Source organism: Brachypodium distachyon, chromosome 3, assembly GCF_000005505.3.
Source record: "Brachypodium distachyon strain Bd21 chromosome 3, Brachypodium_distachyon_v3.0, whole genome shotgun sequence".
Taxonomy (NCBI): Eukaryota; Viridiplantae; Streptophyta; class Magnoliopsida; order Poales; family Poaceae; genus Brachypodium; species Brachypodium distachyon.
The window spans coordinates 36,669,511-36,691,526 of record NC_016133.3 but is presented as its reverse complement, the minus strand read 5'-3'; the positions used below and the strand labels follow the sequence as shown (position 1 = coordinate 36,691,526).

At 45.3% G+C, this 22,016-nt stretch overlaps 3 protein-coding genes across 7 annotated transcripts; 1 reads left to right on the top strand and 2 right to left on the bottom strand.

Moving 5' to 3' along the window:
• Window positions 1–5,187: 5,187 nt before the first annotated feature.
• LOC100844390 (protein NRT1/ PTR FAMILY 8.3) lies at window positions 5,188–12,512 on the bottom strand. 4 transcript variants are annotated; one of them, XM_003574358.4, is made up of 8 exons: window positions 12,114–12,512; window positions 11,563–11,623; window positions 11,267–11,484; window positions 10,618–11,174; window positions 9,039–9,822; window positions 7,193–7,328; window positions 6,866–7,083; window positions 5,188–6,782 (listed from the first exon to the last, which is right to left on the bottom strand). In XM_003574358.4, the coding sequence occupies exons 1-8, from the start codon at window positions 12,147–12,149 to the stop codon at window positions 5,364–5,366; spliced, it is 3,429 nt and encodes a 1,142-aa protein (XP_003574406.2). In that variant the 5' UTR covers window positions 12,150–12,512; the 3' UTR covers window positions 5,188–5,363. The 4 variants fall into 4 exon arrangements, with proteins under 4 accessions (XP_003574406.2, XP_024317264.1, XP_024317266.1 ...); XM_024461496.1 differs by lacking the exons at window positions 9,039–9,822; window positions 10,618–11,174; window positions 11,267–11,484; window positions 11,563–11,623; window positions 12,114–12,512 and adding an exon at window positions 7,486–8,172 and having other exon boundaries at window positions 7,193–7,386; XM_024461498.1 differs by lacking the exons at window positions 9,039–9,822; window positions 10,618–11,174; window positions 11,267–11,484; window positions 11,563–11,623; window positions 12,114–12,512 and adding an exon at window positions 7,667–8,172 and having other exon boundaries at window positions 7,193–7,386.
• A 2,246-nt stretch (window positions 12,513–14,758) lies between these two features.
• Window positions 14,759–16,500, top strand: LOC100844694. The gene is made up of 3 exons (XM_003574359.4): window positions 14,759–15,128; window positions 15,219–15,303; window positions 15,982–16,500. The coding sequence occupies exons 1-3, from the start codon at window positions 14,815–14,817 to the stop codon at window positions 16,069–16,071; spliced, it is 489 nt and encodes a 162-aa protein (XP_003574407.1). The 5' UTR covers window positions 14,759–14,814; the 3' UTR covers window positions 16,072–16,500.
• Window positions 16,501–16,960: 460 nt separating this feature from the next.
• Window positions 16,961–19,108, bottom strand: LOC100827689 (probable WRKY transcription factor 29). Of its 2 annotated transcripts, XM_024462396.1 has the most exons (3): window positions 19,008–19,108; window positions 18,176–18,626; window positions 16,961–17,969 (listed from the first exon to the last, which is right to left on the bottom strand). In XM_024462396.1, the coding sequence occupies exons 2-3, from the start codon at window positions 18,622–18,624 to the stop codon at window positions 17,369–17,371; spliced, it is 1,050 nt and encodes a 349-aa protein (XP_024318164.1). In that variant the 5' UTR covers window positions 18,625–18,626; window positions 19,008–19,108; the 3' UTR covers window positions 16,961–17,368. The 2 variants fall into 2 exon arrangements, with proteins under 2 accessions (XP_024318164.1, XP_003572136.1); XM_003572088.4 differs by lacking the exon at window positions 19,008–19,108 and having other exon boundaries at window positions 18,176–18,960.
• Between the last annotated feature and the right edge of the window lie 2,908 nt (window positions 19,109–22,016).

The window sequence follows — 22,016 nt, the reverse complement described above, 5'->3', positions numbered from 1 at the left end:
AAACAAAAAAAACACTTTCGGCGCCAACAACCATTAGGAGCTAAACAGTTATACCAACTAAGATTTAGCATGGCTCAAGCTTAGCAATAGGAACAGGCTTTGTCATCATATCAGCAGGATTATCATGAGTGCTGATCTTGCATACCTTCAATTTACCTTGTGCAACAACGTCACGAACAAAATGATACTTGACATCAATGTGCTTGGTTCTCTCATGAAGCATCTGATCCTTAGTAAGGTAAATGGCACTTTGACTGTCACAAAACAGGTTAATGCAAGAAACATCTTGACAAAGCTCAGCATATAAACCCTTCAACCAAACAGACTCTTTGCAAGTTTCAGCAATAGCCATATATCCTGCTTCGGTTTTAGATTGAGCAACAACTGGTTGCAGTGTTGCCTTCCAACTCACAACACATCCACCTACCGTGAACACATAACCTGTGAGGGATCTCCTCTTATCCAAGTCGGCGGCAAAATCTGAATCCACATAGCCAGCGAGTCCCTCATCAGTCTTGCCAAACTTCAAGCAAGCATTGGATGTGCCACGGAGATATCTGAAAATCCACTGAACAGCTTTCCAATGTTCTTTACCAGGATTAGCCATGTAACGATTGACCAAACTCATAGCATATGATAAATCAGGAGTGAACGAACCATAAAGGGACTTCTTCAACTTACGAACAAACTCCTCTTTACTAGGAACTATGAACCCTTCAGGTTGGTCCATGTATATTTCCTCCTCAAGCTCTCCATGCAAAAATGCAGTATTCACATCTAACTGCTCAAGCTCAAATTCACGCATAGCATCAATACCTGATATTTGACCGAAACCTTTTGCCACTAACCTTGCCTTAAACCTCATAGGCTCGTTAGGAGACAAACCCTCATTTCTCTTGAAAATCCACTTGCGGCGAACGGCCTTCTTTTGTTTAGGCAAGGGCACAACATCTCATGTGCCATTCTTCTCAAGAGATTGCATCTCCTCTTGCATGACAGACAACCACTTCACACGGTCGCCGGAAACAACAGCTTCATTATATGTGGCCGGTTCACTTTCATGCTCCACCTGTTCTGCACAACTCAAAGCATAATAAACAAGATCACACTTTTCAATTAAACATGCGTGTGGACCTTTATTCCTCTTTGCGCGGTCAGCTGCAATAGACCGTCTGGGTTGCTGCAAAACAGGTGGTGAGGGTGGAACAATATCATCATTATTATCATCATTGTTCCCATCATCATTACCATGATCAACCTGAGCATCATCGTTGCCAACAATTTCATCAACGCGCTCCATCTGCACTTTAAGTCTCTCCTCTTCAATCCAAGAAGCATCAATGGACAAAGTTTCATGATACATAACTTTTTCATTAAAGACAACATTCCTGCTCAGCAAAATCTTTTTAGCTTCAGGATTCCACAACCTGAAAGCTTTAACTCCAGAACCATAGCCAAGAAAAATGCACTTAACAACTCTAAGCTCTAGCTTTCCATTATCAATGTGAGCATAAGCGGTGCAACCAAAAACTCTCAACCGTGAATAATCAGTAGGTTTACCAGACCATACTTCAATGGGAGTTTTCTTGTCAAGTGGAATAGAAGGTGACCCGTTTATGAGGTAGCATGCGGTGGAAGCTGCCTCAGCCCAAAAATGCCTGCCCAAACCTGCATTGGACAGCATGCAACGGGCGCTAGAGATGATGGTTCTGTCCATGCGCTCAGCCACGCCATTTTGCTATGGAGTACGGGCAACCGTGTAGTGCCTAATAACACCATCATTACTGTAAAACTCCTCAAACTCATCAGAAACAAATTCACCATCATTATCAGTACACAAAATTTTTACCTTCATTTCAGTTTGCTTTTCTACCATAGTTTTCCACTTTTTTGAACGCACCAAAAACATCAGATTTATGTTTCAGAAAATAAGGCCAAACTTTTCTTGAGTAATCATCAATAATGGTAAGCATGTAATTAGCACCACCAATAAAAGTCTTAAGAGAGGGTCCCCAAACATCAGCATGCACATAATCTAATATGCCTTTGGTGGTATGAACGAAAGAAATGAACTTAACCCTTTTGTGCTTACCATAAACGTAGTGCTCACAAAACTCAAGTTTACTCAAGTTGCAGCCATCGATCAGCTCTCTCTTGACCAACTCTGCCATCCCATGTTCACTCATATGTCCAAAACGCATATGCCACAGATTCGTTTTTGCACAATCATCAGAATCATTAGGTGTAACGGCAGCAGAAAAACCAGGCAAAGTGCTACCTCTAAGAACATATAATTTGGCAGAATTCATATCACCTATCATGTGAATGAGAGAACCTCTAGATACCTTCAAAAGTCTACGCCCTCCGGCGTACTTGTACCCGTCACAATCCATGGTACTAAGTGAGATCAAATTTCTTGCATGCTTGGTATGTGCTTCACCTCTTTCAACATGCGTGTCATGCCATCATGGGTCTTGATCTGAACGGACCCAACGCTAACAATATGACAAGGATTGTCATTGCCCACACGCACAAAATCTCCAGTCTGCACAAACTCATAAGAATTGAACCAATTCTTGTTACAACAATTATGAAAGAAACATGTTGTATCAAGAATTCATTCATCATCACGGGAAATACAAGCAGCAAAAACAACGAGGCATTCGCCCTTAGAGCTGTCGGTAGAAACGACAACAGCCTTACCAGTACCATCGAACTTATCTTTCGGTTTGTAGGTACCGTTCCTTTTCTCCTTGTTCTGCAGTTTATAACAAGCCTCAATAACATGATTATTTTTCTTACAATACCTGCAGAACTTATCTTTTCCTCGGGACTCTGAACGAGCTTTTCCGTGCCGACTCTTATCTCGGTTGCCATAGTTGTTGTTCCTCTGCTCGGTCCTGCCACGAACCTGCAGAGCTTCTGCCTTCGACGATGACCCATCGGTCTGCACCATAGACTTCATCTTTTCTTTCTGTTAAAGTGCTTCTAAAACCTCATTAAGGGTTAGAGAGTCATGGCTATAAAGAATTGAATCGTGGAAATTTGTATAGGAACTAGGCAACGAGCATAAGAGTAAGATGGCTAAATCCTCATCATCATACTTAACCTCCAAAGCTTGCAAGTCAGAAACTATCTCTCGAAAAACAGTTATATGAGATATTACCGATCCACCTTCTTGCAGCTTATGGGTGAACAACTTCATCTTTACATGCATCTTACTGATTAGATCTTTAAACGTGCAGATCGATTCCAGTTTCAGCCACAGGGCTGCTGCGGATTTCTCCTCCAACACTTCCTGCAAAATATTATTCGACAGAGCAAGTTGAATCAAAGACAAAGCCTTACGATCTTTGCGTTTCTCTTCGATAGTCCACTCCTTTTCATCCTTCTTGCCGAAGGAATCAAGCGCTTCATCCAGATCTGAAGTTTGGGCGAGAATCACCCGCATCTTCACTTGCCACAATGAGAATCGTGTGGTGTAGTCCAGCTGCGGCAGATCGAACTTCAAGGTAGACATGTCGCAAACTCTAGGCGGAACCTGGGGCTCTGATACCACTTGTTATGAACACGACAAGCAAGAACGAAGAACGAAGAAGAAATCACAGCACAAGGACACACGGATTTAACGTGGAAAACCATCTCAAACAACGAGAGGGAAAAACCACTGGCGCCAGCCAGCGAAACTTCACTATATGGGGAGTGTTTACAACGCCAGGGAGATTTCACGAACTCAACTCATCCCAAAACGGCGGCTTACAAGGGGTATATATAACAGGAGCATTAGGGCAAGTATGATCCGTAACGGGCACACCGGAAGTTCTGGTTGGAGGCCGGAAGTTCCGCTTATTATTGAATATACGGAAGTTCCGCAGCAAGTTCCGCTTTCCCGAAAAGTAACAGAGAGCAACCGGAGGTTCGGCCGGAAGTTGGGCCGGAACTTCCGGCACCTGGAATGGCCGGAAGTTGGGCCGGAACTTCCGGTCCGGCCCCTGGAATGGCCGGAAGTTGAGCCGGAACTTCCGGCCCCTGGGAATTTGGATCACAGTCCAACATTTTTCCCTGGATTGCTGGCTACGCTCGTTGTACCAGGCCCTGAACCGTGATGGTGCTCCCGGCGATCCATGTTCGCATGCCCGAAGACTGATGCGTGCATCCGTTCATGATTCATCCACGTGAAGCAAACGAGACAGTGATCCGAAACCTGGATTTCAATACTCCCATGTATCTCAAGGAAGCAGAATACATCATGATTCAAACTTCCAATAAACCCTCACCTGGTTAACTCAAGAGCGATAATTTCCAACAACAGACAAGCGTTGGGCGCCGAAACGCGAGACCCAGGGGCGTGTCGATTCCACCCGCAACCGGGGTGTTTGCTATGCCTTAATAGGGTTCTGAACATGCTAATCGAGGCTTGCAAGACGACAATTCAAAACGGCAAGGTGGCGGCAGAATTGCTTGTGGAGGAGGAGAATACAAAGTGAAGCTCGTGAATCCGAGTAGGCTTGATCAACTTGCGAGAGAGTGGTAGGAGATGAGAAGAGAGAGGAGAACGCGCATCGAAGACTCAAAGCTTTTGCTGCCACTGCTGCTCTTGGTTCTGCTCGCGAACGAGACGGCGGCGCTACATCTCAAAGAGGAAGATGGTGCTCGGCCCCGGTTCTGCTCGCGAAGGAGACGGCACCCGTTGCTTGATTGTTGTCTCATTGCGCAATGTTTCATTGATTCGCGAATATTTTGGGAGTTGTATTTTAACTGTCCAACCGTCGAAATTATCGAATGGCCAAAGTGTCGATTTTCAGTTCCCTTTTGCCAGTCAAATCAAATCAGTTGTGCGTATTTATTCTTGAACACGTTTCGGTATACTGAATACGCGTTTTTTTCATGTTGGAATTTACGAAATATGCTAGGGATGCTCTAAAACCGGCCTACCAAACGGTTCAATGGTATTTTCAGGTGTTTTTCGGCTAGGCGGTGCCTGGGCCAGAAATAAACACTAGAAAACCTAGAAAACACCGGTGCAAACAAGACGGCTGGAGGTTGTGAGTAGTGCTTGGGCACTTCCGCACTGGGCCTTTGGAGATGTTGGCCCCAGAATACCGGGTATTTCAGTTAATTCGTTTCTGCATACGGAACCCGAAACAAGGACCACTTCGAAATTGCAATGACTAGAGAAAAAAAATCTTTTCGCTCAAAAAAAAAAACTGTTAATGAAACCTGGCTCACACGTTCCTCAGCTAATTATCAACCCGATCATCAACATGTACAAACACAAGTACTCCACACTATCCAAGAGCAATGTCGACGTGCACACCCAAGTGCCATGGCACGCAGGGACTACTTTTGCAAGTCAAATCAAATCAGTTGTGCGTGGCCGTTGGCGACACTTGCTTGGGCTTGTACCGTGCCGCGAGCAGCATGTAGAGCATCAAATTGGCGGCGGCGATGACGGTCCAGAGCCAGAAGTAGTAGTCGAGGTGTCCCCTGTCGAGGTCCGGCGCGAGCCACCCGGGCGCGATCCTGGCCACGGCCATGACGACGGCGGAATTGACGTAGAACCCCAGGGAGAGCGCGAGGAAGGAGAGCGCGGAGCAGATGCTGCGCATAGACGCCGGGGCTTCCCCGTAGAAGAACTCCAGCTGCGCGATCCCGCAGAAGACGTCCGACCCCGCGATCAGCACGAACTGCGGCACCTGCCACGCGATCCCCATCTTCTCCCCGCTGCCGGAGAATTGCCGCAGCCGGCGCCTCTCCACCAGCGCCGCCGCCGCCATGGCGAACACCACCAGGAACCTCCCCACCCCCATCCGCTGCAGCTGCGTCAGGCCCACGGTGTTTCCGGTCCCGCTCCCGCGGCGGCGGCGGAATCTCCGGGCGAGCGGCATGACGGCGAAGTCGTGGAGGAGCACCCAGAGCAGCATGAAGGCCACCTCCACGGACACCATGGACGCCACGGGCACCTTGATCGACTTCCCCTCTCCTGAGGACGAAAGCCGGAGCCTGTTGTCCATGGCCATCCCTTGCTGGATGAATGTGGTGGTCATCTGGCCCAGCGCCGCCGCGTACAGCACGCAGGTCACCCAGATGGGCGCCATCCTCGCCAGGATCTTCACCCCTTCCACCTCGCTCACCGTGCACAGGTCCCACGCGCCTTCTTCTTCCCCCCCTTCGCCGCCGTTGTTCTTCTTCACCGCCGCCTTGTCCAGCCACCTTAATCCTTTGGTGTGCTCCAGCTTCTGATCTTCATCCTCAAGTCGTAGTACCCCCTCGTGCAGCTCACCGGAAACACGGTGGTTCCTCTTCCGGAAGGAGGCGACGAGCACCCGGAGGATGTCCCTGAGCGGGCTGCTTCCCGCCGGGAGCGGCGCGCGGCTGTACCAGGGCGTGCCGGCCAGGAAGCCCGCGGCGGCCAGGAGCAGGCAGAGCGCGGAGACCCCGAACCCCAGCGCCCAGGAGACGTTCTGCTGCACCCAGGAGACGAGCGTGCCGGCCACAAAGATGCCCAGGTTGATGGCGCCGAAGAACCAGGTGAAGAAGGACTGCTTCCGCTCCAGGCTGCTCCCCTCGCACCCGTCGTACTGCTCCGCCCCGAACGGCAGCAGCGCCGACTTCACTCCCCCCGTCCCGATGGACGTCAGGTACAGCGCCACGAAGAAGGCCGTGAATTGGGTCTTCGTCGCCGGCGGGCACGTGGAGGAGACCCCCGCCTGCAGGGCCGCCGTGCACGATGCCGGCTTGAACGGCGCGATGCCCGCGGACAGAGTCAGGAGCACCAGGCCCTGCATATATCAAGAAAGAAAGATACCATTGGCACTCTGTTTGTCTCTGTCTGAATGTCTGATTGATTCAGAGCTTGACTTACGGCGAGGTAGAAGACGATGGATGCGAGGATGGTGTTGTACTTGCCCCACCAGCTGTCGGCGAGGAAGGCGCCGATGACGGGGACGATGAAGGTGGTGCCGTTCCAGGTGTCGACATGGGCGGCGTTGAAGGCGGTGGTGCCGTGGAGCACCGTGCCCAGGTAAACCACCAGATTCAGCGCCACGCCGGAGAAGGCGATGCTCTCCAGCAGCTCGAAGCCTGCACTCCCAAGTCAATCAATCCTCAGTCACCAAACCAAGAATCCAAGACTGAATGATTGATGAATCAATTGATGGAATTAGTGTGCCGTAATTGGCTGGTCGGTTACCTAGAACAATGGCGGGGCCTGTCCAGGTGAAGCGGCGCGGGCGTTTCCTCGTCGTCGCCGGCGTCGAGGATGGTGACGACGATCGGTCGCCGGACTCGAGCATGGCCATCTCCTGAGAAGCAGAGGGCGGCCGCATCTGCGGTGGCTCTCCTGCAAAGCGGTGGGCGGGGAAAACAACAAAGGCGCCAAATTTCCTAGGTACAGTAGATAGATAGGCAGATTATGCGTAGACAGACTGTGGGAGTAGAGGGATGTTAAGAAGCACAGCGCAATGGAATCAAACAGTAGTATACCAGCTACTGGCTGGAAGAACTAGTAAAATACCCCGAGTCAAGTCAAGATGCAAAGTCTATTTGAATTCATCATCATCATCCCATTGAAAGGATTTTGGAGGAACACGGGAAAGTCAATAGTACTAGAGGACAAAGAGGCCAGCCAGTGCAGCAGCATCTTTGTTTGGATTCATTCTCTCACCAGAACAAGATGGATCCTTAGCTTCTTCGACGGAAAACACGCACGCAGGCGGCAAAGACATCATCTGAGACCCTATCTATCCGTGTGCCGCCCAAACCACCAAATTGTACTGCTACTAGCTGTACAAGAAACGTTTTTGTAGTAGTAGAAAAATGCAAAAGGGAACCAATCAAAAGCTGCTTTTGGAAACCCCTCAAAAAATTGCTTGACACAATTACTAGCTGCTTTAGAAAGGAAGAAAGAGCTTGGGACAGTTACTAGATGCTTAAATTTGTTGTATTAGGAGGGGAAAAAAAAGCTGCACTGGTGGTTGTTGAAATGTTTGAGGCAAAAGGAAAGGAGTCAGGTACTGTCATATCACCTTCCCTTGCAAACCAAGAGACCATATTCACCAGAAACACATCCATTTCAAGCACCCCAGCAACAGCTACGGCCTAACCAACCAATCTATCCATCTGCCAACGCTAACACACGAGCCTTGAATGCTAGCTGCTCTGCTCGATCCGGCAATTCCTTCTTTCTCCTCAAGAATCAAGATCTCTACTAGCTCCAGCTAATTAGCTGTCATGTTTTGTTGTTGTTGTTGTTGTTGTTGTTGTTGGCTTCAAACTAACTTAACCGAGAGTAGACCAGACACATTTGTTTAACACAAGCACCAGCTGTCAGTAACATTGCTGACAGTGAGTGCAGGACTGAGTGATAATCGAGCTCAGATTCAGCCGAGCACTCCTTGCCAGTAGAACAGTAGTATAAGACTGTTTATAATTAACTACTCTGGTCAAACCCTTCATCAGCCACTAGGTAGGCAGTTACTAGTAGCACTTAATTAAGCCACAGTATTTGATCGATGAGCTAAAACTAGCAGCCAGCCAGAGAGTCAATGACCCAACCTGGCGTGCATCCACATCCACCACAGCTAACACTAATCCAGCTCAGGTCACATAAGTATATTACAACTTGCCTAAGCTAGATGTAGTAGTTATTTGGTTTTCTAGAACTACAGCTAGCGGTCTATTCTCACCATCCATGTGACTCTTGTGACTCCCAACAAATAAACAGCACATTAAACGAAGTATGATCTGCAAACGGTTCTAGTCAACAGGAACCTCTCAACAGCCTTACACTCAAAATAAAGAAGAAATGCAGCAGCATCCTTCACATCTCATCACAATAGCACATGGACTCCTTTGAACACATCATTATATTCCAACAGGCACTTTTATTCACGTGAGCATAGAAAGAAGAAATTTTTCAGCGAAAGTTAGTTACATCTCAATAAATCAAATTGGTCTTGTAGACAATAGATAGATTACAGAAAGGATATAAGAGCGCACACAAGCGACCTTATTTACCGGGGGGCGACTTTCTTCACTGTGTAATTCTTCGCGAATCCTGTGTACACAACAAAATTCACCGCGCTGATCCCCGTCCACAGCCAAAAGTAATAGTCAAGGTGGCCGTCATTCAGGTCAGCTGGAAGCCAGCCCTGCCCGCCCTTGCTCTTCGATAGAACAGCGATGGCCGAGATGATCATCGAGTTCAAGTAGTAACCAAGCGACATCGCAAGGAATGAGAATGCTGAGCACAAGCTCCGCATCGACACGGGGGCCTCCGAGTAGAAGAACTCCAGCTGGGCTATGCCACAGAACACATCAGAGCAGGAAAGAATCACAAACTGGGGGAGCTGCCACACTATGCTTAAATTGTGGCCAGCCCTGACGCTGCGCAATCTCGACATTTCAAGCAGTGCAGCCACAGCCAAAGCTGGAATTGCTAGAAACCGGCCGACGCCCATCCGCTGCAGCTGTGTAAGACCTGCAGCGTTTCCGGTGTATCTTCTGGCTATTGGGATCACAATGCTGTCCTGGAACACAACCCAGATCATCATAAAGACCACTGCAGCTGAGTTCAGAGAAGCAGCCGGGACAGAGAAGGATCCAATCTTGGTGTTCAGGGCGTTCCCCTGTTGGACGAAAGTGGTAGCCGTTTGGCACATTGAAGCTGCATAAAACACACTGGTGACCCATATTGGCAGCATTCGAAGAAGAATCTTCACTTCCTCCACCTGAGTTACAGTACATAGTAGCCATGGACGCCCCGAATTGCTATCCTTTATCTCTTGGTCCCCTAAGACTACAGCAGCCTTATCTAAGCACCTGAATGAGTTCAAATATCAGAAGTGTCAGATGCATATTCAAATAAGGTAATGAAAAGGACGCAAATTGCATAACACAAAATCGTTGCCATGAGTCCACGCTCATAACTAAAGCGTTATAAACATTGAAGTTGTGGTTTTAGACTGAATTACAGTGCACAATTCTTACCTTTGATCTTTTTATACAACATATTATGACTCACAAAATGCCATCCACAATGTTGTGAGAGAGAATTTAGTTCTATTTGGTGGACTACTAGATGGAGCTAATTAGGACTGATATGCCAAGATAACTCTAGTTTCATTGCAATTTGTTCTTACTGTCAACAAGGTTTTACAGTTAGGGTCATGGTTGGCAAATATGACTGGACGAGTACGACATAAGTATAAATTGAGCTTTATTCCTCTTTCATAAGATCCACGTGAACAAATAGAGTGCTTGCTTGGAATGGAACCTTTTGATACAAAAGATGATATTTTCTGATAGCTCTAAAATATCATCTTTAGAAGTAAAGAGAATACAAAAACACTGCTAATTTTGTAAAAAAAAATGGACTTGAGTTTCACTGAAAAAGCTGTTAAGGGAATATTTCCTCTTACAGATGTGTATTTGTAAGTAACGAGGTAAACAATCCTTGAACAAAACTGAAGTACTTTTGTTCAACCAACAAATTAAAACTAACGTGTATTGCTTTGTTCAGCAAACAAATTTAAACTAACTTGTACCACTATGCTAGCACTATTAGCACCCTTGTATCCCTATTGCATTATAGGGATAAAGTGATAAAAAAAATACCTGAATCCATCAGTATGTGCTAATTTGTTTGGCCCTGGATTGCTTAAATCAGCATCATCCCCTTCAAACAATATTGTGGTATCACCAGGAACCTCTACTTTTCTCTTCTTAAATGATGCAACAAACACCGCTATAAGACTTTTCAGTGGGCTCCCGGTAGGAAGTTGAACCCTGTAGATTGGTGTTCCTACCAAGAAGGCAATTGTGGCGACAATGAGGCATATTGATGAGATGCCAAATCCAAGAGACCAAGCAACATTTTGCTGTATCCATACAACAACGGTGCCAGAGATGAAGACTCCAAGGTTGATGGCAATAAAAAACAAACTAAAGAAAGCTTGCTTCTTTTTACTCTGTTCGATGTTTGAATCATCATATTGATCAGCTCCGAAGGGGAGTAAAGCTGATTTAACCCCTCCAGTCCCAACTGAAACAAGGTAGAGGGAAGCAAAGAAGACAAAATACTGAAACCCTGTGGCGGGAGGGCAAGAAGTTCCTTCACATGAGGCAGGTCGTAATGATGGAATGAGCGCTGACGCAGTAATGATGAGCAACCCCTATTTGTGGATGACATTGAAGAGTTAAGAAGCATCGATCATGATTACAAGCAAACATAAAGACCGTAACATATGACAAAACTAATACTTACGGTAAGATAGAATATTATAGAGATAGCAACTGTCTTATACTTTCCCCAGTATGTATCAGCCAGAAAGGCTCCAAGAACCGGAGTAAGAAACGTGGTGCCATTCCATGTATCGACATTTGCGGCACTTGAAGCAGTAGTTCCATGGAGAACTTTTCCAAGATATACGACCAAATTGAGGGCGATACCAGAGTAGGCAATGCTCTCCAAGAATTCAAATGCTACAGTACGAAGGAGTGTTAGTTTGTTTGCAATAAGAAAACTGTTCATAATACAGTCAAGAAAAATGAGGTGCTGACCCAGAATAATAGCCGGAGCCTTCCAGTTGAAGGGTTTGTACTGGCTGTTTGATGATGATACCTGTATTATGTATGCAGATAAAGAGCATAGTATATGTTAAAAGAGATGTATGAAGAAATTCAAGTAAATAAAAGGGGCCATATTGTGAAGTTGAAATGAGGAATCATACTATATATGTTGAGTTGGTTGAATACCCAAAATGAGAAATTGCTTAAAGCAGATAGTAAGTGTGGATTGCCCGTTCTAAGGTCATTTTCTAAATTAAAAAATTAAAAAAAAATCTATTCTAAGGTGATGTGCCCAAGTATGCAACTATGCATGGTGAAGGAAATGCCGTGAAGCAAGAAGAAGAAACTGCAATTAAGTTGAGATGAAAATGTTCGTGCACTGGAGCAACAGCAAGCAAAAGCTAGAGATCTAACAGGATAGGAGGAGCATGGTCTTAAGTTGACCAAAACCCTAGTACTCCTCCGGTAAACCCGGCCGGAGCTGAATCTGAATCTGAATTCCAAATTCCAAACAGTAGACACGGGAAAGTAGGTGAGTTTACCTGAAGGAGGGGTGCTTCTCCGCTCTCCGTGTCCATCTCCGGCAAAAGACACCTGCCGGAGCCCGGAGCTGGGATCCCTAGCTAAGCTCTCGGGGTTCCGAGGAGTTGCTTTGGCAGCCGCCCTGCGGCCAGCAATGAGCTGCGGCCTGCGGGGGAGGATTCTTCACTGACTTTTCCTCCTCTCTCCTCTCCTGCTGTCTCCTAGTCGTCACTCGTCAGGAAACATTCAAGTGTCGTGTTATTATTGTACTACTACCTGCTGTGGAGTTGAACATATACATCACTCTCATCGAAGCTCCAGTTTCTTGCTTTCGTCGTTATATTATTGTTTGTTGAGATGTTCGTGTCGGCGGTCGTGGCCGCGAGGATCACGAGTTGCGTATTCCACTGTTTGTTCCTGAGATGAGATGCATTTCTGATTCCACACATCCTCCCCCGCCGCCTCCTACACCTACTCCTTTGGTCCTTGCGCTGTTTTACTGAAGGAGTAGCACCGGAGACCTTTTCTTTTCCGTTTTCCTCATCTACTGCTGAGCAATTGAGCATGTCCTCGCTCTTTCTATTTATTTTTTGTTCTTAAAAAGAGAAAATATATTTGTTGCATATGCGTGTGTGTCGATGGCCATTGGCCCGTGAGTCTAGCCAGGTCGTCCAACTGCACCATTCATTTTCTACTCACAGATGATATCATATCAAATCAAATCAGATATACTAAAACAATAATGTGGCGATTTTGGAAAACAAAATCCTCGAAAATGTGGTTATTTGGATTTGGATCTGGAGCATCACCGTTATCGTTGAAGAAAGTTAGTTAAAAAATGTAAAAATAATGCGCAATTTTTATCGTAAAATATGTAACTAGAGAGTTATTTGGACACCTAAAGTTGGACACCTTTTTTATAGTTTACAACTTCGTAAATTCGTGAACAACAAGTTTTATGGTCGACCGATAAATAGCAAAACTATAAAAAAAACAGATATTCACTTATTTCAGAATGGAGGGAGTAATGTATTGTTTTGTTACTTTGGGAGAAAAGTGTCTTTACATGGGCTTGAATAGCAATGGCTGCATGGATTGGGCTCCTGTCCAACTCCAACTAAGTTGGGTCCTTAGCTAACTTGTCTCGATCGCGAGGAGTTGTTTGGCAGCCGGCAGCAGGAACGAGTTCTCCTCTCGTCACCTGCTCTTCTATTTTCCCTGTTTTTAAATATTTATATTTAAGGTTGTCCTAAATCAATTTTGTCAACTTGAACTGGGTTTGTTCATAAAAACATTAAGATATTTAATACTCTCTTCGATTCTAAATTCTTGTCGTGATTTTAGTTCAACAAATGTGACATGAAGATATATTTAATAGGTATGGTGTTGCATATGTTGGTGTTTCTTTTATAAAATCGGTCAAAATTGATACAGTTTAAATTAAGACCAGAAAAAAACAGAGAGGTAGAAGACTACATTGTACCACTCGTACTTAGGAGGCGAAGCAGTGTGTATCTCTGCCCATCACTCTCATCAAAGCTCCAGTTTCTTTCTCTAGTCATTATTATTAAGTGTTGTCGTGGTCATGAGGATCACGAGTTGCCAATTTTATTATTTCTTCCTGAGATGAAAGATGAGATCCTCCTCCTCCTTTGATCTCCTTCACACTGCTGTAGGGAGTAGCACCGGAGATTTTCTCTTTTCCTTTTTTCTCCTCTGCTGCAGAGCATGTCCATGCTTTAAAAAACTACTCCGTACCATATTAAGCGACTTAAATTTGTCCAAACATAGATGTGTCTGTGTCTAAAAAACGTCTAGATACATGTAATAGAAAGTCACTTAGTATGGGACGGAGGGAGTAATAGACAAGAGAAATTATCAGGTGCAACTGCACAATTCATTTGCTACTCAATAATTAAATCAAATCATATCAAACCTAAAATAAAGTGGTGGTGACTTGGATTTAGATCTGGATCCGGACCATCACTATTATTTGCCCACTCTCACCTGTCGCCTAAAATAAAATCGAAGGACTACTTCCTACAACACGAGTATACAGTATTTAAGAGAAATAACTGTCTATTCTTTAATGCAACAAAATTCCATGCTACGGTGATGAAATCAATGGTTACCAAATTGTCTTATACTCCGTATATAGGGAATGTACCACGTTAAGTTGAACGATCTTAGGTTCTCGTGGACAGGTTGTTTGATGTTTCATCACTAGAAATATGAAAATATATCGGTACAAGTGATAATTTTTTTCTTTCAATTTTTCCTAGATCCCTGTTGTTCGTGTTCGTTTCTATCTGTTCGATGCATTAATAATTTCTTCATCAATCAATGAAACCATACTGTTGTTTTCAAAAAGTATTTGCAAAATTTATAAATTATGTGCATGTTTAATTGTAAAATATGCAACTAGCTAGGTTTGTGGCGTGCAACTTGATCGATTCAACAATGGCAATTTTACTGTTGATTAACTTGTAAATAAAAAATTCTATTTATGTTTTGTTTATCTAGGGGAAATGATAAAACTGAACATTTTTTAGGGGAAGGAAAAAAAATGCCTTGAAGAGTATATGCATGGGCCAGACTGGGCTGGAGGCAGCAGGCGGCAGCGTGGGCTGGGCTTTGTCGCAGTCCGCTCCAACTGCAACGCTGATGGACACGGTGGAGTAGACAACCAAACACAAAACCTAGCTGCAACATCACGGCAAGATGCGGCGGTGGTGTTGCTCCTCCGCCGCCGGCCTAACCCGCCGCTTCCTCTCCTCCTCCACCACCTCCACCCCCCTCCATGCCCATGCCCATGCTCGGCCACTCGTGCCCTCGCTCCCCTTCCGCCGCCACCACTCCCTCTCCCACGCGCCTCTGCCCATGGCCTCCTTGTTCCACCCCACGGCGACCGCTCCCATCGTCCGGCCTCCGGTGATGGCGATGCAGCTGCGCCACTACGCCATCAAGGGCAGGTCCCGCGCGCCGATCACGCCCACCGTCTCCAAAGTCAAGAAATACAAGATGAAGGCCCCCTCGTAGGTTCCCTCCGCCACTGATCTTTCCTGCATTCTGAACCCTTCTCTCATGGGGGTGTTTATGTGCGTGCGTGCGTGCGTGCGTGTCAGGTCCATGAAGTTTCGCTTCAAAACGTTGAAGGACGGCCAGATCCGCAGGTGGTGTGCCGGCAAGCGACACAATGCACATCTCAAGGTACTATGATCTTCATCTGCTAGTTGCAGCCCCTTTCCAAGCAAAATGCTCTAGATCCATGTGTTGTTTGTCATATGTTAACCATACCAAAATATACCTTCCAATCACCGAAATGCTAGCCTGTACCCATCCTTTCCGACACATTGGAATTACGACTACTGTATATGTAGATGGATCATGTCTCGCGAATCAGAAAATGGGAGTATATGATGGGATAGGAGCTGCTCGCTGCTCTTGGTATATACCATAAATAATAGAAAATGGGACTACTACATATTTAGTACTCCCTCTGATCCTAAATTCTTGACTCAAATTTGTCCAAATATGGATGTATCTATTCTTAAAAAGCGTCTAGATACATGTAATATTTCGACAAAAATTTAAGATAGGAGGGAGTACAACTTTGTACGAAATCTGAGACAAGTAATTCCGGCTAGAGGGAGTAGCACAATTTGTAGTTGCCACCGACGTATTGGCCTCTAACTTAGGAACTGCAACTTCTTTTAATCTCTACTTAAGCTATTTTTTCCTTATTATAGCGAACTGCTACATAATATACAAATTTAGGAAGAAAAGAAAACTGTGATGATTCCATCTAGGTTCTGGTATTGTACACACAATTCCAATTGGATTTCTACGTTGAATTTGCTTGTGATGTCACTATTTGTGGATTTGCAGTCCAAGCAAGCAAAGCGTAGACTTCGGAAGCCTGCTTTGGTGCATTTAGCTTATGCAAAAGTTATAAAGAAGCTCAACTTCTGTGGCTAGAAAATGGAGGAATGCAGGATGGAGTTTGGCACTGGAATCAGTTCGACGAATAGTGGCTGCCAATTTATATCTTTCTACTTTGTGGCTTGATGCATTGTCATCAGATTTGTGCTCCTATCATTTTTCTGATACCAATGAGCATTTTACGGTGTACAAGCCATTTGTTTTTGCACAATCTTGTCTTGTTGATAATGGCTCCCTTGTGTTCTCTTATGCACACGGAGAAGACTCATCATGCTGATGATGAGAAACCTGCTGCAAGCTAAAGAAACTGTATGTTCCTTATGCAAGCTTCAGATTCATCGAGCTTCATATGCCAACCTGAAGTTTAACTGTAGAAATTCAGAGGACATCGTTGACGTGTTGTTTGTTTCCTAAAACTGTGCACTTTACTACTGCTTTGATTGTATTGTGGCTGTGACCTTGAGATCTTGCTGCTGAAATCATCTGGTTTAGAAACTTCTGGCTGGGTGGTGGATGATGTACTTGTTGGTAACCGGGCAATTTTGTGCCAAGATAGGCTATGGGAGCAGATTGAATTTATAAACATGGATCGGCCGGTGAGTATGGGCATGAATTCCCTGTACCTAATTAAGTATTAGGAGCACAGTTTGTTGGCCATGTAGTAGTAGTTATCTTCTGGGATGGAATGGGCCTAGAAGATCATGCATGAAAGATGAAACTAGAATATCATCTCTTGCCTTGTCCAGTCTCATCAGCGACTATGGGCAACAGGGGTTGCATTGTGGTAACAAGATTCTTGTTGTCGTCTGAGCTTTTATCTCTGAGCATTCAGACCTCAGGTTTTCCTTTCAACCTGTTCATTCTTTCCTTATCTTTGGTGTAACTTTTTCAACAGTGTGGCTGGTCTGGATTTCGCTATCAATCATGATGGAAAAAAAGCAGATTGAGTGAAGTTGAAATGATGGATCAAGAGATACACAAACAGGTGCCGTCTTAGTAATCTATCTTAGCTTTAAGAGGAGGGGTGAAAGTTACATGCATTTCTCGGCTACCTTAAGCTGGATTCCGTATAACCAGCCTTGTTTCCCCCTGCTAACAGGCTCTTAATTCCTTCCAGTAAAACAATACTAAGAAGGCAACATTGTAAAAGCCAGGGTGCCAAATCAAGTCCTGGTAACTGACTGGCAAGAGTAGCTAGCTAGCTGTAAAATTAAGGGTATCATCATCATCAGTAACAGCCGTCTAAGCATCGTCATCAATCGCTTGCTTGCTTCATAGTCTTTTAATTTAGGTATATATAGAGAGGTACGATTACGAACTGATGAATTCTAGATTAGAGGCAGTCGAAGAAGCAGGAACTGAATGGATCAAAGAGCTGCTGCTGCTGCTTGCTGTCTTCTTCATGGGTCTTGGTGATGGAGGACAAGATGTTAAGGGAGTCCATGTCAGCAAACAGGTCCAGGTCGTCCTCTTGCTTGAGCTGACGATGATGAGCAGCAGCAGCAGCAGGGTCATTGTTGTTGATGCTGTCACTATTACGACTTGGACCTTGTGCCGCGGTCGGCAAGGAAGAAGAAGAGGAGGAGGAGGTGTTCTTTGCGGCAGCGGCGATGGCGGATGCGGAGGAGGAGAGGCGGGTGGATCCGGCGAGGGCGTTGCGCTGGGTGGGCCATGGGTGGTTGTGGTCGGAGGTGTAGGTGATGACGAGCATGTTTGGGTCGGTGCGGCTGCGCTCCACCTGCTTCCTGGCCGGGCAGCCCTTGGAGCTGCTGCAGCGGTAGTAGCCCCGAGGGTAAGGGGACCCCTTGATGGGCTTCTGCCCGTACTTCCTCCACGCCCACAGGTCCGACGGCACCACCTCGCCGCTCGTGCTCTGCCGCCCGCTCGCCGCCGTCGGCGCCGGGATGCACACCACCCTCTTCGTCTGGCTCTTCCTGCACCCACCAACCATGCATCCCTTCATTATTTTACCAGCCATTGCCGTTTGCATTTCCAATCGCTAGCTAGCCCTCCTTAGAAGAGTTACATGTAACACTCCTCTTCCGTTCCATAATTCTTCTCATGGTTTTCGTTCAGCTAAAACCACGGCAAGAATTATGGAACGGAGGGAGCAGTAGATAAGGTAGGGGTAGATGTTAACCTTGGCTTGCTTGCAGCGGGGACGCGAGCTGGATGATGATCCATGGACAGCATGTGCTGCCGCATCCGATCGCTTCTCTCCGGCACCACGTCGTCGCCAGCAGCTTCCTGCAGCCTCTCCATGCCAGGAGGCCGCTGGGGCGGTGACATCCCATGAATCATCTCGGCCAGCGAATAATCCGGCGAGATGACTTGCTTATGATCAGACGAAGAAGGCCTTTTACTACTGGCATCATCCGTCATAATCCCGAGCTGCCCATGATCACCATGCAGCTGGAGGCCTCCTTCGGCCAGCTCCTCCGGCTGCTGCAGATAGGAGAAGGAGGCAGCAGCGGCTGGTAGCTGCTGGTAGTAGTGCTCAGGCTCAGGCTGGGGGTGCAGGCTTGCCCTCACCACATCCGAGAGATCCCCTTGCTCGCCCGGCGACAGCCAGAACAAGTCGGCTATCATATCTGCCATGCATGCATGTGATCGATCGAGCTCAATTAGCTGGAAAGAAGTGAGCTGCCGAGAGCTGTATATATGTGCACGCACAGATGATGAGGAGTGGAAAGAAAAGCTATAGCTATAGCTAGAAAGGGCTGACTTTCGCCACTAGAATTTCATTTGGAGTCAGCAGGCAGACAAATGAATATAGGAACAGCTGAGGCGTCTCATGAATATAAATTGTGCATGGTTTTAGCTAGCCAGCCAAACATAAGAGAAATTGATATTCTCAACAATTATATTCACGGTAAGTATAACCCGCGCACAGACAGAACTATATATAAAAAATGAATAAAGTGACTATATTAATATTGTCCGCTCGTACAAACGGGAAATTCGACACGTACGTGATCATTGGCGGCGCGAACGGATGGTTGCCAGGGAAAGAAAAGAAGAAGAATTAAAGGATGAAAAATAAGAAGGAAGGAGAGAAGAATAGGCTCACTGGTGTTGAATGGGTAAAATCGGCGGCCGGGAAGTAGAAGCGGTGCTAGAGGGACTGTTCGCTCTCTAAGCCAACGAAGCAAATGGCTGCACAAAGGCTCCCTTATATAAAGGTCACTGAAACTTGAAAGAGCTAGCTAGTGGCCTTGTCTTGCACGGTCCAAATCAACAACCCATCGATGAACGATCGATGGCTAATGTCATTTCAGCCGTCCATCTCCTTTAGCTTTTATCTTTTCTTTTTGCTTTTTTGAATCCGATTCAATCCACATCTTTAATCATTTCATGGGTTTCAGCGAGCACTAGCATGCAGTAGCAGATTGTTAAGTGGGCCGGCTCTCATGGGATTCATGGATGGATCTATCTTGGACTGCTCGGCAACTTTGTGATGAAATCTACTGCCTCGTGCAGCATGCATGCGCTCCAAAACCAAATTAAAAATATTGAACTGACAACAAAGTGTTAAGGTAGCTAGTGATGTGATTGAGTAATCATCACAAGATATAGTATATATATTTCGGTTTTCATTGGCGCACAAATTATAAGTTGGGCAAACATATTCTTCTTAATTAATAAAATGGAACATGTAAAACTTTTGTCTCGGTTTCGAAAAGAAAAAACCCCACATATATGCTTCCTTTACTTGATGCTAATCCTATTTATCACTGACTAAAGAAGATTCCAAAAGTTTTTACGATTGCTCTCAACCATAATTCAATATGGTCTGGTCGAACCGGACAAACATATATGATATGAAGAATGACAATTAAAAATGACATGTATTGCGTCCACATACTGCACCACCCCTCTAAGATTGAAGAAATAAAAGAATAGCAACTTTTGCTATAGGAGGTAGCTAGGCTGTAGGGACGCACCAAGAAAGAAGTCAGATATTATGAAAGGAGCATATGGCAAGATTCTTATTTCCAAGGTATAAAAGACAAGCTAGGATGAAATAGTAGTGAAATTAAGTACTCCTCTCCGTTCATTTTTATAAAGATGTTCTAACTTTATCGTAAATCAAGTTTCTTAAAGTTTGAACAAATTTATATAAAAAAGAACAGATAAACAAGTAGGTAACATAAATGGCGGTGGAATATCGATCTTACTAGCTAGCGAGTGCATCGACTATTTGGGCTTGACAAAAAAGGCTAGCGAGCAGCGAGCTAGGGTATAGCAAAAATGACACTGATTATGTGTGCTCTTAATTATCCATCACCACGGATCGAAAATCTCCTTCCCAAAATCGACCACACATACAGGTTAATTTTTTTATGATATTAATAATATTGGGCACATATAAATGTAACTGACAAAGGTGCATGTTCGATTGACTTCGACTCATTGTCGAGATCTTATTGGTGAACTTACTAGCTAGATGGATTGCCTGGTTAGTGAACCGTCAAGTCGTCAACACAAATTGATTCCATCTTATCTATCTAATCTACCTATCAATTCCAACATACTGATTACTATGTAGTCGTATGTAATATCAAGCGAAAAATATGCATTTAGTCCCTCTCAACTGTTGGCAGAGTTCAGATTTGGTCGTTCAACCATAGTACCATGAATCATCATTAATCATATGGTTTGCCACGCTATCTGTTTTTAATGTTAATATATTTGAGGTTGTCAGAAGTCAAACTTTATCAGCTTTGATCAAATTTATAGAAAAAATATGAACATATCTAACAATAAACAAATACAATATGAAAGTATACTTGGTAATAGTTCTAAGGATATATTGGTTGGTGTTTTTATCCGCAAATAAAAAATTAGCGTTCTTAAGAAAAATTTGGTCAAAGTTGATATTACCTGACTTAGGATAAACATAAACGTATAGATATTTCGAAACTGTGGGAATTTATATTATGTATATATATATATAGCTGGTCTTTTTTTTTCTTTCAAATCGTATAGCTGGTCATCATATATGCATGATCGACTATATAGATGACATTGGAAAACAATATCAATTAGCAGGCCGGCCGAGTGAATCCAGATTGACTACACTGTAGCTGTACGCTAACACAATAAGGGAGCTGAGATCGAGTATATGAGGACCTCAGATTGACTCCACACGAAGGAGGAGTGAGGAGACCCACGCAGTGACACATAATTAAGTACGACACAGATCGGCCGGAGGGCGGGCGATTTGAGATGTGATACAGATCGTGATATTTAGTTCGACCGATTATTTGGCAGCGACGGCGCGTAATCGCGCATGCTTGTGGTGAATAATTGGGATCTCTGACAAGACGTTTCCAGGAACAAAAAGATTTGGGATGGTACACATGCCGCATTGCGACGCCGGCCGGCCGGCGCCGCTTCCTTTTTACCACTTGGAGAGAATTGCACCAATCACTTCACCAGTTCACCTCAGCTCATCCATCCATCCATCGAGTTGGTGCGCACACTAGCTCAGCCGATCGATCGACGCACGTAGTACGTCCTACAGCTCTAGCTAGCTGGGACAGAATCTGAACTAGCATGATTGCATGCTAGCTGCCTAGCTAGCTTTATATACATTTCACCCCATCTTTTTCCAGTATATACGTGCTGGATGATCATTGGATATGGGCAGCTAGCTAGCTGAATTAAGCTTAGCTATGAGGTTCTTAGGATTGCCGAACTGGAGTTCATTCTAGGTGAAGGAGAGGAGACTTCGCCCAGCTAGCTATCTAGCTGCCTCCTGATTTCCATGCCATCCCATCTATCCCCACATAGATAGCAGATTTGCTTCGATTGCTGATCTGATGGAGGGAAGAAGAAGAACAAGACGGTGGGCCGCGCAACTCCAAGCCTCCGACGTATGGGCTCAGTCCAGTTACAAAATGTGTTTGGCCCAGCATCATGGGGATAGAGTTGGGCCCGGCCCATAGTTTTGGTCCGCATCGTCAATCTTCGCCCAC